This window comes from Haplochromis burtoni, unplaced genomic scaffold (assembly GCF_018398535.1).
Source record: "Haplochromis burtoni strain Fernald_Lab_line unplaced genomic scaffold, NCSU_Asbu1 Contig_34, whole genome shotgun sequence".
Classification (NCBI taxonomy): domain Eukaryota; kingdom Metazoa; phylum Chordata; class Actinopteri; order Cichliformes; family Cichlidae; genus Haplochromis; species Haplochromis burtoni.
The window spans coordinates 1,080,322-1,094,777 of NW_024582395.1; the positions used below are offsets into that span (position 1 = coordinate 1,080,322).

At 39.7% G+C, this 14,456-nt stretch overlaps 2 protein-coding genes across 3 annotated transcripts in view; one reads left to right on the forward strand and one right to left on the reverse strand.

The window, feature by feature from the left end:
* The first annotated feature begins 2,648 nt into the window (after positions 1 to 2,648).
* On the forward strand, positions 2,649 to 9,341 carry rgs7bpa (regulator of G protein signaling 7 binding protein a). 2 transcript variants are annotated; one of them, XM_005918996.3, is made up of 6 exons: positions 2,649 to 3,625; positions 4,554 to 4,720; positions 7,488 to 7,618; positions 7,858 to 8,002; positions 8,659 to 8,729; positions 8,874 to 9,341. In XM_005918996.3, exons 1-6 carry the CDS (start codon positions 3,476 to 3,478, stop codon positions 8,963 to 8,965), a joined length of 756 nt encoding a protein of 251 aa, XP_005919058.1. In that variant the 5' UTR covers positions 2,649 to 3,475; the 3' UTR covers positions 8,966 to 9,341. The 2 variants fall into 2 exon arrangements, with proteins under 2 accessions (XP_005919058.1, XP_005919059.1); XM_005918997.3 differs by lacking the exon at positions 2,649 to 3,625 and adding an exon at positions 3,647 to 4,439.
* A 1,427-nt stretch (positions 9,342 to 10,768) lies between these two features.
* Positions 10,769 to 14,456, reverse strand: part of c7a (complement component 7a) — a 15,364-nt gene continuing 11,676 nt past the window's right edge. Inside the window, exons 9-18 of the mRNA XM_005918998.3 lie at positions 14,168 to 14,281; positions 13,898 to 14,064; positions 13,537 to 13,765; positions 12,991 to 13,162; positions 12,722 to 12,809; positions 12,067 to 12,199; positions 11,796 to 11,984; positions 11,537 to 11,636; positions 11,249 to 11,433; positions 10,769 to 11,159 (exon numbers count right to left, since the gene is read on the reverse strand). Coding sequence (XP_005919060.1) covers positions 10,975 to 11,159; positions 11,249 to 11,433; positions 11,537 to 11,636; positions 11,796 to 11,984; positions 12,067 to 12,199; positions 12,722 to 12,809; positions 12,991 to 13,162; positions 13,537 to 13,765; positions 13,898 to 14,064; positions 14,168 to 14,281 — 1,562 coding nt within the window. The 3' untranslated portion in view covers positions 10,769 to 10,974. The remainder of the gene's footprint in view (positions 11,160 to 11,248; positions 11,434 to 11,536; positions 11,637 to 11,795; positions 11,985 to 12,066; positions 12,200 to 12,721; positions 12,810 to 12,990; positions 13,163 to 13,536; positions 13,766 to 13,897; positions 14,065 to 14,167; positions 14,282 to 14,456) is intronic.

Here is a 14,456-nt window from a genome sequence, read left to right on the forward strand (position 1 = left end):
TAAAGGGGAGTGAGGACATAACATAAAAATGATGCAGCAAGCATGCAAAGGGGGGTCAACTTAAGCTGTAAGGTTTAATGAAAACGCAGTGAGTGAATTTCAAGCAGGTGAGGAGGTGTAGTAGAGGAAAACCATCAGTGTGCTAGCTTCACATCTCTAATAAATCACTGAAATAAGGAAAATCCAGTGTTCTCAGTTTTGTGTCTTAACATACCGAACAGCATGTTAATATAACATGTTAGGCTGCAGTGTTTCAACATGATCCCATTACACTTTTCAATGCCTAAACTTTTGTTTAACAGCACAGCCACTTGAACTGTTCCCAGTGTGATTACTTTTCTAATGTCCAAGGACATATTAATTTAAATGTGAAATTTTTAATTACCAACTTCCATCCACTGCAGACACTTCATTTTTAAGATGTGTTACTGTTGATTAAACATATTGTAATGCAGCAAACACTCAATGCAAAATAAGTTTAAATTGCATCCTTGTTGGATTCCTGTAAGTGGAATTAACCAAAATAATGAGCAGATCTTAGTTAAAAGAAAACAGACTGATGAGGGTCTAATAAGACTGTAGAGGTTGGATATCGCAATAAGAAAAGCGAAACGAAACGTTAGAAAAACACACAAAAAAAAATGTGCTTTAAGGTATGGGAACATTCATTTGTGGTTTCATGAATGCTTTCCCCAACATATTACTAATGCTAATAATGCTTATACCTGATGGGGGCACCATGATGGTGGTGCAGTGCTCAGTACTGCTGGTTCTGGTTTTAAATGGTCTGGTCAGGTGAGGACTTTCTGTTTAGTTTGCATGTTCTTCCTGTTTCCCTTTGTGCTCCCTCCCTTCTCTCTGGTTTTCCTTCCACAGATTTGGATGTTAGGTTACTGGTGAGTCTATATTGGCTACATGCATGTTTAGTTTAACTTATTACAATTTATATGAAATAACATTTAAACTTCATACAGGTTTGTAGATGCAACAAATTTTTATTTAAGACATTTTAGGTCATTTCTATTTTTTGCCAAAGAATTCACACATCTTACACATTTCAAACTTTTAGTTTGGGATATAAAAAACTCCTTTATTTGAACTTTTTCTACAAGTTTCCATTATTTCTATAGCAGCTTCATATAAAGTATGCACCAGGCTTTTAATCTTAGTGTGGATGCATTGCTCACAGCTCTAAAACTAAACATTAGTCAGTGCCGCTTAGCTTGCTGTAAATGATGGTTTAAGAAAATCTGTGTTTATTACATACTTCTGGTCCACTTTCCCCATACATTTCAATTTTAAATTATTTAGATCAACTTACATTGCATAAGGCTCAGAGACAAGTGTTTTTAGCTGGTTTCAGAGCTGCTAAGAAGTTGATTGCCACAAGGTGGAAACTTCAAATGCTCATTTGGCAGCAATGGCTGCTCACTTTCATGGATGTGCTTATCTTAAACTCTCCATAGCCTAAATCTGTGGAGCTAAAGAAGGCGTAGTTAAACTTTGGGCCCAAGCTGTGGAGAATCTTAAATCTTTACTGAACTGATTGCTTCATTGGTCTCTGCTCTCTAGCCGTTCATCTCCCATTTTTTGTCTTGCCTGCTTTTGGACAAGTTTTTTTTTTTGGTTTTTTTGTTTTTTTACATTTTTTGTGTGTGGCTGTTATGGTTCTCTTTGGTTGTTTGTTTTTTGCTGAACTTTTACTGTAGTTGTTCATACTACTGATATGTTTAGGGGTTTTTGTTTGTCCGAAAACATTGATCACAAAAACTTACTTTAAACTAATTGTCACTATACAGTTGTGAACTAAATATCACAAACTAATTCTCTGCCTTGCCTTTTCTGTGCCACTAATATATGTGATTGCGTCTTCAACTCCACACGCAAGTCTTCCTTTGTGTTCATGGTAATGCATGTCAGGAAGAGCACTCCATACACATTCACTGATTTATTCACAATATCTGCTGCAAACTTTTCTATTTGTGGTTGTGAAAAGCAAGGAGAGAAAAGCACTCATCAACAGCCAGTAATTGATTCTGGCACTCTTATAGTAAAGCGGTGCCCATGCTGAAATAACGTATTTCCTGGATGATCTTTTGTGGTGTAATCAGACACACACACACACACAAAACGTTTATTGATCAGTTACACATCTATATACTCATAATATATAGTAAAAAAATAGTTTGTCTTTGTGCATTTTTAACTTTAATGTATATCTCAACCCCAACTGTGTTTTAGGGTCTGATGATAAAACTGCATTTTTATTAGTCGAAACGAAGCTAAATCTTGAACTATCCAAAATGTAAAATAAACGATACACTATCTACAAGCTGAACGTGCACTTTTTTCCAGTTAAGTAACGGTAATATAGCTATAGCCCACCCTTTTCATTCTTTATGTTAATTATATTCTTGTAAAGGTAGACGGACACACATGCAAAAACAGAAACTTAAGCACTTGTTAAGTTAACCTGCATGTGAGTATAAACGCAGGAATAATTTGTGATATTAAAAACTAAAGAGAACCACTTTAGGCTCATTTTTAACGGAAGTGTTCAATTCATTCTTTTTTGTCTCCACTCGGTACTTGTGGTGGAGGTAAAGTGGCCAGTGACCTCAATTTCATACGTACAGGAGTTGATATGTCAGCATGGGGGAGGAGGGGGGTTGAGTTGATGGGCCCTATTAGTATTCGCGTCCTTTGGGTGCGCAGTGTTGCCAGCCACGTCAGGCCTGTAGCAACTGTTCTTCTACTGCCTCTCCAAGGTTAGATATAGGCCCTTCCTAATAGCTGGAAACACTCAAGGAAACAGACTGGGAGCCGACTTGAGACCGCGAGAGCAGGAATTAAGTTTTTCGACGTTTTCCGGCACAGTTGTACGCTGTGAAATTGTCGCCGTGGACACTGGCCGTGTTATTTCGTCTTAATAGGAGGTTGTATAGCTAAGAAAAGACTGTTACCGTCCGTCTTATTGGTGCTTAATGGAAACGCGCAATCATAAAAAATGGTTGCATTTGGAGAATATCCGTGAATGCGATCGTTCCCTCTTGACATCGGTGCGTCAGAAAAGACACCTCAGCTAGCTGGAGTCCGGGTTGGGTGTGAAGTCTTCACTGTGCACCGTGTGCTGCTGGAGTGAAGGTGACTTGCGCCCCGTCGCAGTCAAGGCAATGCGGAGAGGAGTCACGGGCGCTCATCCGGTACTTTACCTGCGCTCTAGGGCTCTTCTTGGGAAAAAATTGCTACCTTTCCCACATTAGGAGGAAAGAACGTAAGACATAGAGCAATAATAGCGTTCGAGTTTCAACACAGCCAATAGCTGGCGAAGGTGAGCTGAGCGTAAATCGAGGAGAGAATAAGGTGAACAGTAAGGTGCAGGGTGGTAAGGCAGGAAAAGAGAAAGTGGTGGAGTTTGGGGGGATAAGACCAAATCGTTCTGTCTTAGGGCTGTTTTAATAGTGGATGTGTATGCATGAGTTCTGCATCGAATGGGCGCAAAAATCGCCCCAGATCCGCCGGGAACATCTTCCAGATCGGCAAGCCTCCTTATCGAGACTCACAAAGGAGGGAGAGCACCGAAAGTACCCGCAAAGCCCAGCGCGCCGTGGCCGACTGCAGAATGGTAGGTTTGCGGCACGTTAGTGCCTGCATGGTGCCTCTGATAAGGAGTGCTGTGCTATTATCTCAACCTTTCTTTGTTTAAGGATGTTCCAGTACCCCGTGCATGCACGCCGCACAGGCGACAGCTCTTAATAGCTGCAAAAAAAAAAAAAAAAAGATTCTAACCCGGTCTAGCAGCCTAAAAATAGCTTTATGCATTTGCATTGCTTTGTCGGCAGTGAAGCCAAACAGAACACCTCGGCGTGCAGATTGACTGTGTGATTTGCATTTAAAGTGTGGAAAGCTGCTGGTGATTTGGAATGATTTCAGCATTGCCCGAATGACAAGATTACCCATGGTGGAGTGCATGATCTTGGCACATATGTGCTTTGACAGAAGCTGACAGGAATGATAAAGCCTACTTCAGCCTTTCATACATCAGTGATCGTCATGGAGCCTCGCTGTTCGTTTACAGGACTACAGCAGGATGCTATGCAGGAGGTGCACAAAAAGAGCAGAATACTTGTGCCCCAAGCTCAAATTTCGTGGTTGTGCAGACAACCAAATTTAGCATGATGGAAAACCAACCAATTCAACAATCAGCTGGTTTATCGTGCACTCTTACTTTGCGGGCTGTGCTTCACTTTCCGCGTTTTTCGCAAGGATCAATAAGCTTCGGTAACTGAACATGTGCAAGGCTGCAATTTTTGAAATGAAGCACATGACAGTCTAACTGCACATGGAGCATTATTTGTCCCCATTAGTCTGTTTGGGGGGGCTGTAAAATGCTGCTGCTCAGCATTTCCTTCTTGGCTCACGCGTTTTCATGTTGACAGGTCGGACTGAGGATAAAGACTATCCTGCAATTTATTTGTGTGATGCTTACTTGTCTGGTTCGTTAGGTAATAACTTTTTGTGTCTGTGTGACTTATTATCTCACTGTAATGCAGATCGTCCAAGAATTCAATACACTTGTGGCTCTGTACCGTGAGCTGGTCATCTCAATTGGCGAGATCACTGTCGACTGTCCTTCGTTACGGGCCGAAATGCTGAGGACCCGAACCAAAGGCTGCGAAATGGCGCGAGCGGCACACCACAGTCTCTCCTTGATATCGGGGTGAGTTGGCACAGACGCTGTCCGTGGTCCTGAAAATGAAGAGCCATCAGTGGCTGAACGCTCTGCAACACTGCAGCGCCGGAAGTTAAAAAAGTAGCTAATTTTACCAAAGTAAACCTGCACAAGTATCAACATTTGAGCTGCTGAATATTTTTTTGTGTGTGTTTTTATAAGAATGTTCTTTCGATAGGCCATCTAATGCTTGTCCCATTAAAGGACAGATTTTTTTTTTCGTGGTGGGCAAAGTATGTGGGAAAACAGAACATGAGATCAGCTTTTAAAAATCATGACATTTCTAATTTGTTAGAAGGAGAGCTTTACCAGGAAGCAATCACAACAACATACTGTAACTGATCACTTCCCATTAGCTGACCTAAAACGTTAATGCACAAAGTGGAGGGAAAGTGGAATGCTTCCCGGGACTAATATCTGAGATAATAGTATCAATAATGTGGAGCCAATGACGTTTTTTTTTCTTCTTTTTCTTGTAATTTATTGAGAGAGTGGCTTCTTCAGTACAGATTTTTTTTAAGAATCGGAATCCTTGGGAGTTTTTTTTCTTTTGCTCATCAAAAACAAATGATATTACAATGAAACAGTAAATTAAAGTGGTTAGATCCAAAGTTTGTTCACTGTTTAGTGATTCTGAGTAGATTTTCATGCTAAATTAGATTTCAAGTGGTTTGTTTGTGATGAAAGCTTTGATTCAAGATACAGGAAAACAGCTGTTTTAGGAGCCTGAAAGGACTGCTGTTTTGGCCCACAATATCTCCTCTACAATAGCGCCAGTAGAAGAAGGGCAAAGGGAGGCTTGGGATTTTAACATCATCAGTGAGGCTAAGATGCCAGCCAACTTGGCACACTCAAACTTACTTAAATAAAAATCGGACAGACTGAAGCCAGTGGTGAGAGAGATTTGGAGGACGTCTGCAGTGCCAGCTGCTTGCCAAAGCCTGGGTGCTGCTGGAACAATAACAGCATCATGATTTATCTTGCAGAAGGGGCATATTCCTACCACTGGACATACTGTATATTTAAACCACGAGAGATCCTTTTTTATTAGAAATTATTTGTCACCATATTTTTTACAAGCTCCAGTTTTAAAAAGTGTTAAGCTGAATTCTTTTCTATTTTAATTCACTCTAGTGGGGTTTTAAAACTACATGTTTGATGCGTGACACTGAATATGTTCAGTGCACATCTCCCATCGTGCACATGCATGAATCATGAACGCAACTTTATTTGAATAGGAGCATTTAGTTGCTTTAAATAATAATATACCTTAATGCAGCAGGGCAGTGGTGGAAAATGAACCATTTCACTGTTGTTTTTCAACTGCATGGCTCATAATTATACACCTAAATATAGTTATACCTGTATCTGCAGAAAAAATACTATTAGCCATTGAAACTGTGCTCTTAAATGTTCCAGCTTCTGCTGCTAAATGGAGATGGTGCAGTAGCTTTAGAGAGAACTCTTAAATTCTCACTGATAACAGCATCTGCATCATTGCCATTATTATCACCAGCACATATTCTAAAAACTCCTTCCCTAAAAGCTCTCTCGGCCATCTAAGTGTCTGTCTCCGCTACTAGAGACACAGAGCTTGAATTAAACCAGTTCATTCCCCTTTAATAAAATAAACCCAGTGTGTCAGAATGGTTTGAATGATGCGAGGTCCCTCCAATGTGCAGGGGGAAAGCTGATTAGAGGGATAGCACTGGTGACAGCTGTGCTTGAGCAACAATAAAGCGGCACTGTGACAAAACGGTGATGGCAAGGAGAAGCTTGCTGTTGGAAGAGGTGAATTCTAGAGCATGATTTGTGTGAGAAAGATTTGTACCAAGTTTCACGCCTTTTATCGCTGTCACTTTCCCATGTGATATTACACCCACTGGATATCACCTGCTGTTTCCCTTTGAAAACCCGATTAATATAGTTGTGAAGCTACTGCGATGTCTCATAAAAGCTAATGATCAGCTCCGGTTGAATGAAAAATATTGTGACGGGCTTTTGTGTTGCTTGAATCTCTTCAGTGCATTTTATTTATATATTCTCAGGGAGTTAAGTAAGCACTACATATAGACGCTTGCACAATCACAGAGACAGCAGCAATTTGAACTTTGCTGTAAAAAACATGGATAAGAAGCACAGTATGTTTATTATCATTGCAGACTCTATAGGCTTACTTTAAGCTTTGATTGGGAAACACTCTGCTCAAACATTTTAATGCATATTTGAGTTCATAAACCTCTCTGGCCTTAAAACCTGGTATTAAGAATTTGCTGTTATTCTTCAGGTTACAGATTTTCTGTAATCACGCACAGAAAATACCACGAGTATCACCAGGTCCAGGTCCTCATTTATTCACTTAAGTAAAGATATTTCCAAGTAAAAGCATGTGACTTGCATTTGTCACAGATGTGACACAGATGTGCACACTGAAATTACAAGAACAGGCAGTGCATAAGTTACCAATGTAGGTGATCATATTTCTTCAACAGATATTGCATTTACAGTTTAAATGAGTCAAACAAATTAGACATGTCAGTAACACATCCTGAGAGTGGAATATATTTTTCTTTGTTTTAACTTTTTGGTTTAGTACTAATATTTATTTAAGCTGCTGCTGGTTTGAGACTCAAGATTAGCACATACACGGATGAATTAACAACTACTGTAATGCTCATAGAGACTTGCAGAGACTATTTTGTCTACCAAGTTCCACCTGGCTGGTAAGCTTTGTTCTCTTCATGTGCCATTTCAGGCCAGAGGACGGGGAAATCCACCCTGAGATCTGTAGGCTCTTCATCCAGCTGCAGTGCTGTCTGGAGATGTACATCACAGAGATGCTCAAATCTGTGTGCTTGCTGGGATCGCTGCAGCTCCACAGGAAAGGTTAATACACAGACAAGCCTCATGGATAGTTTATAGATAGTATGCTTTGTTTTGTTTTTAATTTTTTTAAAGAAACATGTGGACAAATGGGATTTTGTATCTCTAACGTCACCGTCATTCCAGTAATGCCATCACTAAACCGATCAGTAAACTCAAATAACTGTGTACAAATGACATAAATAATTTAGGTCAGTATCTAGTGAGGAAACACGATTAAGGCATTTCTCTGTGTGCTTTAGGTAACGACTCATGTGGCCCTCCCGGCTTAGATGGTAAAACGGAGGAAAGCTCAGACATCCCCATTCTGGAGGACACCTCTTCCTCCCCCACTGACTGTCCTCAGCTCTGCTGGCTGGTGGCCACTGACATAGAAAACATAGAAAAGTAGGTAAACAAAGTGTGTTCTGTTGTGTCCTTCGGGATGTACGTAGGTGCTGTGTCTGCACTTGCGTTTTTATTATGATTTAACAAATATTTCACATATATTTTGGTGGGTAATCTGTTACATTTCCTATAAGAACATAATGCAAAGTATCGTATCACATTAAATTGCATTTTAATACACTGGGAATACATGTTGTATTATAAGATTCATTGGGATGTTTATATTTTTTTTTATCAGCTAAGGCTTTCTTGAAATTACATTTATGTAGTTTGTGTGGGTCTATAGTTTTACCTCACAGTTGGATTTAAGATTTGAGTTTACAAAACAATAGAAGTATACCAAAAATAATCAGATATTTGTGTCAAAGCTTCAACATTTCAAAACAAAAAGTATACACACTTATTTTACTACTACTACTACTTATTTTTCTAGACACCGTGTGTGTTTACGACTCCTGCTATGAAATACATTATGAAATAAATTGAAATACAGTCCCTAGGTTAACATTAAGTTAAGAGTTCGAGTTAGGGAGGAAAGTCTCCAGAAAATCCAATAATGGAAACCTGATTTTGTGCTTTTCTGAATGCGAGTATGTACTGCATATATTATGGATACTTTATGTACACAACATAAAAAGCCATTTGCATTACTGCAGGGATATGAGGGAGATGAAGAACCTTCTCAGTAAACTCAGGGAGACAATGCCTTTACCACTGAAGAACCAAGGTGAGAAAGAAAACGCAAAAAGCAGTAACACTTTCAGAATTATTCATTGTGAAGCAGAGGTACTGGTTTAAGTGGACTGCATCGTAGCTCAAATGAGGAAAAATGCATGACTTGGCTGTGGTGTCTGTGTGTTCTTTCGCCCAGATGACAGCAGTTTGCTGAACCTGACTCCCTACCCACTAGTCCGACAGAGGAAGAGGCGGTTCTTTGGGCTCTGTTGCCTGGTAACCAGCTAAGGGCCCCGCCTTTGTGGGTAGGAGGCGGCAACAAAGACACCATTACCCACTGTCCTTCACCACTTGTGTCTCCCACCAATCTATTACTGCCATTTTCAAATAAATTGTCTCTTTCTCTTTTTTTTAACGGCTGCCCATTTTATAATTTTATTTTGTAATACGAAGAAGAATTGTAACTGCAGTGTAATGAAAACAAAAGTCATGAACATATATTTTAAGATATTTTGCAACAGATTTTCCCCTTTTTTGGTAAATGAAGTGCGATATCTGCTTGTCTGATGTAAAAGGGAATGAGAGTTTGTCTGAAATGATAATATCAATGTTCTGTTACTTCCACAAGCCTGAGTGAATGATGTCGATTTATGTTTTTATTTTTTTTAAAAAAAAAGGGAATCTAAATGTCCATTTTGTCAGAAATAATGTGATAACTTATGAACAGATGCCATTCACACATCTGTGGACGGCTCTTGCAATGACAAAGTTTTACTGTCGTTTGTCTAAGCTGAAATGACAGGTTTGTGAAGAATACGTTTGTGTATTACAGTCTCCGTTTTCTGTTCCTTGCTGTTTTTCTTCTCAATGTACTTAATTTAGTCTTCCATAAAACAAGAACCTGTACCCAACTTAAACTTTCCAGCTTCAAAGTGGAATAGAAGATACAATAGTCAAAAGAAAACTTCTTTGCACACAATATCTATCTATAAATCGAGACATTAGACTTGTATATACACATACTCTTTACGCAATGCTCTCTGAATTATTTTCAAGGTTGCACGTGGTTAGTAAAGAAGCTGTTGGTATAAGCAGAGAGCATCTCTCTCTCTTGGGCAGTCAAGCAGACAGAGCGCAGCTTATTAAATATAGTGATCACTGTTTATGGCAAGCTGAAGGTACAGTAGTCAAAGCTGATATAGGTCATTTTACATTGTTAATAAAACTTTTGTTATTGAAACTCATCCACCAGTGTTTGTCATTGTCTTGCATGAACTGAAATGTCCACCGGGTGGAGACAAACAATCAACAGAGACAAACTTGTCTAGCACGTTCTGGTAAAGCTCAAACAGTAAAATTACACTGAATTAATTAGATAAATTGACTGTGTTAAATGCAAATTAGGTGGTTTGCATTCAAAGAACAAACATGTATGCCATTATTTGTGCTTTTTTTTTTCTCTCTTTCCTTCTTTCATAGATAGATAGATAGATAGATAGATAGATAGATAGATAGATAGATAGATAGATAGATAGATAGATAGATAGATAGATAGATAGATAGATAGATAGATAGATAGATAGATAGGATTTTTTTTTACCACATCTCACCCAAAAACCATCAATTTGTATGCATTATCCCTTCAAGAATGGCAGCTCAGATGCACTTTTAACACCTTTCCCCCAACTATCAGTCTTTGTGATCAACATCTCAAACCTAGAAAATCATTCTGCTGACCATAAGTATTTTTTGAATTGATGATAAAACATTAAGTAGTTGGTGTCTTCACAGCTATTCACGGACAGGTTCAGACACACATGCAGACATGCATTCACACTGTGCGAGGGCTGCAAGCCAGAGGCAGGAATAGACTGTCAGCAGGGGTTTGCTTCGCAGGATGAGCTTTGTCGGGTTTAGTAAGCACAAGACATCTTTTGTGAGAAGCCCTACACTTTCTCGAGCCTGAAAAACAGATTTCCAAACATTACCTCTCAAACCCAAGCAACAGTCCATTATGCTATGTTTGTCTGTGAGAATATTACATATCTCTTGGTCTCAATATTAGTAATACAAAAGAAGAAAGATCAAACATGACTGATGTGCTTTTTATTTATTGTTAATACAGTATTGTTCTATTTTTACGCATGCAAAAAATGTGCCTTTAAAGTGTGCTAAATCTTAGCATAAAAAAAACAAAAAACATTGGCTACACAAAAAAATTTGTGGAATATTTCAAAGTGGGATAATAAAAGAAGACCAAAAAGAGAGGTCAGTCAATCAGCTCCTGCCCTGAATGCTCAGGAGGTGCAGGGCTGGATACTGACAACAAACACTTTTTCTCCCTTACATCGCCGAAGTCCTGCTTCACATTCACTCATGGTCTGTGTGGCCGCAGTCTCATCCTCTCCAACACGGACACACACGTTATACCCAGGGTTCGCACAATCTGCAGAGTCCTTACAGCGACAGTCATTGGCTTGATCTGAGAAAATCGTGTGAAGACAAACAGCATGAATTACTACAAACTGCTGTACATTATAATAGATCATTTGTCACTTCACATGTTCATACCATCGCAGTTCTCCCACATGTGGCAGCCGGTGCAACCTGTTGTATCACGCTGTGGCCAAATGCAGGTGCTGTCCTCTGCTGTCATATATTTCTTCCCCATACATTGCAATGCATTCATTTTGCACACATCCAGAAGGACCGATTTTCTACCTACAGCAGCTGTGGCACACAACTTCAAAGATGAACTGGCCGGTGGGCACAAAGCACAAAAAACACAGTAAATCAGTATCATTAGCCAGTTTGCCAAAACTGACATGACCAAATTATTTATTAGCAGAATAGACATACCCACACTCAATAGGCATTTTGCAAACACATTTTCCCCTGGAAGGCTTCTCCCACAGTTTACACTGCACTCCAGGAGCAATGCTTGGTTCTGGTGCGCTGTCTGTGGAATACACAGAAATCACTGTTCCACATTGTCTACTGATTCTCTACACTGAATGACTAAATATAGAGCTCATCATATTTCATATTGTTACATAGCAGCCCAGGACAGTCCTTTAGCAGAGAGCTAAAGGATTATAAAGCTTGATGTAAAATTTACCTTGGATGCACCTGACGTCTGCTGGGTTTGGTGAAAAATCCAGACTGGGATTGCAAATAGCCGTGGCTTCGCCTGTTAGCCGTTTACCCGATGGGCAGGAGAATGTTACTAACTCTCCTATGCCATAGGTCTCCTTTAAAGGAGAGGCTATGACACCATCTGCAAGGAGTCCAATCTGGCAACTTGTAACTTGAAGAAAATGTGTAATTTTACAATGTGACACAGCAATTCATTATTATGATACACTAAATGTTAAACTTTATTTACTCACCTGTGCACAATCCAGGCCGGGCAGACCAGGTTTGATCAGCAGTGCACTCTATGGTGCTGTGACCAACAAGATAAAAACCTTCAGTGCAGGTGTATTCAACTTTACTACCCACAAGATAAATGTCCTTTGGATCCTGTGACACATGTAATAAAGATAAGATCATCAAGTTCAACTTCTTAGCTTTGATGTGGGTATGTAACTCAGCTCGGTTCAGTTTTATTTATGTTCACAACAAGGGTTGCCTCAAGGCACTTTATAAGACACTACCACTTGTAGTTCCCCTATGAGGAACAAGTGGCAGCAGGAAGAGCAGCCATTTGCCAAAAATGGTTGGAGGATGAGCACAGAGGAGAACATAGAGACACAAGGACAAAACACATCTCTATTATGGGGAAGAGAAGATATAAAATTCAGCAAAAATATTTAAAGATAACTAATAAACTCAGTAACATTGAGGCAGACTCTCTTTCACTTAGATAGGAGATACTAGAGCTTCAGTTTCAAGTCTCTTCCCGTAACTCTTTTTCTAACACTGTACTGTGACTTTGTGCAAAACACTGTTCAAGCACTACAAAAGTAGCAGTTAGTCTGGTTAATAAATACTAAATGTTTGCAATCATTTGTTCCACACCATGGTGAAAATTTCTATTTTTACCAGAATGTAGCCATTGATCAGAGCAGGTGGGGTTCCACACTTCTGACTTGCTGGGAGAGTATAGTCGAAGCACTGAGGCTCCATAGTTCTGTAGAAAAAGTATGTGTTGCATAACTACATATTGATGAAAATCAGTTTGACACATTATCTTACTGGAAACTCAATGCAATGAACACAGTGCTTGTTACAAATATGTCACTAAATTCACACAGCACAAACAAACAAACAAAAAAACTCATAAAACCCACAAAACAAACTTAAGCTCTCACCTTAAGTATTGCAGCTCTTCATCTTCGCAGTCGGATGTCTCAGCTGGTTCTCCGATACAGTGCTGTCCCCCATTCTGAGGGTAGGGGTTAGAGCAGGAACGACTACGAGACCTTCGGCCCCCAGAGCACGATGACCAGGCAGACCAACAGGTCCAGCTACCATGGATCACTCCTTAATGACCAGAAATGGAAAATAAGAAATAGAAAGAAATTAAGGACAATAATAAAGTCTGTCTGATATTAACCTCGATTAAATCCTACCCCCACCCATGATAGTGACTTAACCCAATTTAACAGTTTGTTAATTTCCTTGTTTTCATCCTGAAAGTAAGCCTGACACCAATCTCACATCTGCCAGCCCCACAGGGCTATTTTGGCATTTCTAAGCATAATCACAACACAAAAGCGAAAAGCTAAAAGGAAAAAGAACACTTGTTTTTTAAAGGGGGTTTTCACTGCAATGTGCCCCTTTTAGACTTTAAAAGTAACATTGGTGAGCTTAAAAAACTACAGTAATAAAGATCCTGTATGAAAGACAATACACACCCTGCTGCCCTTCTGCTTCAGTTCCTTGCTCACAGGCTGGTCCTGACGTGTTAGGCTTGCAGATGCACTTACATTCATCTCCATCCATGACAACCATTCCATTGTTCCTGCATGGCCGGCAGTGGCAGGGGGCACTTTCAGCAAGGTACTGATCTATGGCCCTGCGAAGGTAGAGCTTCTTCAAACCAGGACACTGAACCTCCTTCACCAGCTCTGACAGCGGCCGCAGCTGGAGAAACAATAGTAAAATAAAAGCGATGCAAGGTTGCATTAAGTGATAAGATGAAATCCATATAAGATTCATTAAACATTATGATCTTGCTTTTTAACATACAAATAGCTTATTTTACGTTCTCTTTACCTTTTGTTTTATGACCTTTGGAAACGACCTAACAGACTCTGCCCAGTTTGAGTACATTTCCCAGTTTCTCTCTGGATTATCTAGGTTCATCATATTCAGCGCTGCAATATGTGAGACACCTCCTCCCTCCACGTCCACTTTTTTCAGATTATTGCTCCTCCTGCTTCCTATTTTTAAAGGTTTGAAGAGATAGTGGATGGCAGAAAAACTTATAGAGGTAAAGTGCTTTTATAGGTACTGGTATATGTAAAATTATCATCCAAATTGTACCTGTGCCTGATGAGTGAGTGCTCTGGCCTCGCTTACAGTTCACTATGGTGATGGGGAATATGAGAATCCAGCGTTTAGTCCTTGAACATTCGTCATACTGCTCACTTTCGCTGACTTGAAAACAAAGGAAAACGTAAAGTCAGTGTCAGAAAAGTGAGGCAGGACTAAAGCAGGGCTTTATGGCAGCATTTTTATCAGCCAGATGTTTTACTTGGCATTGGAAAAATACTACCACTACAGCTGTGTGATATAGTTAAATCCAGCTGCAATTACAACTTGGATTTTTTTT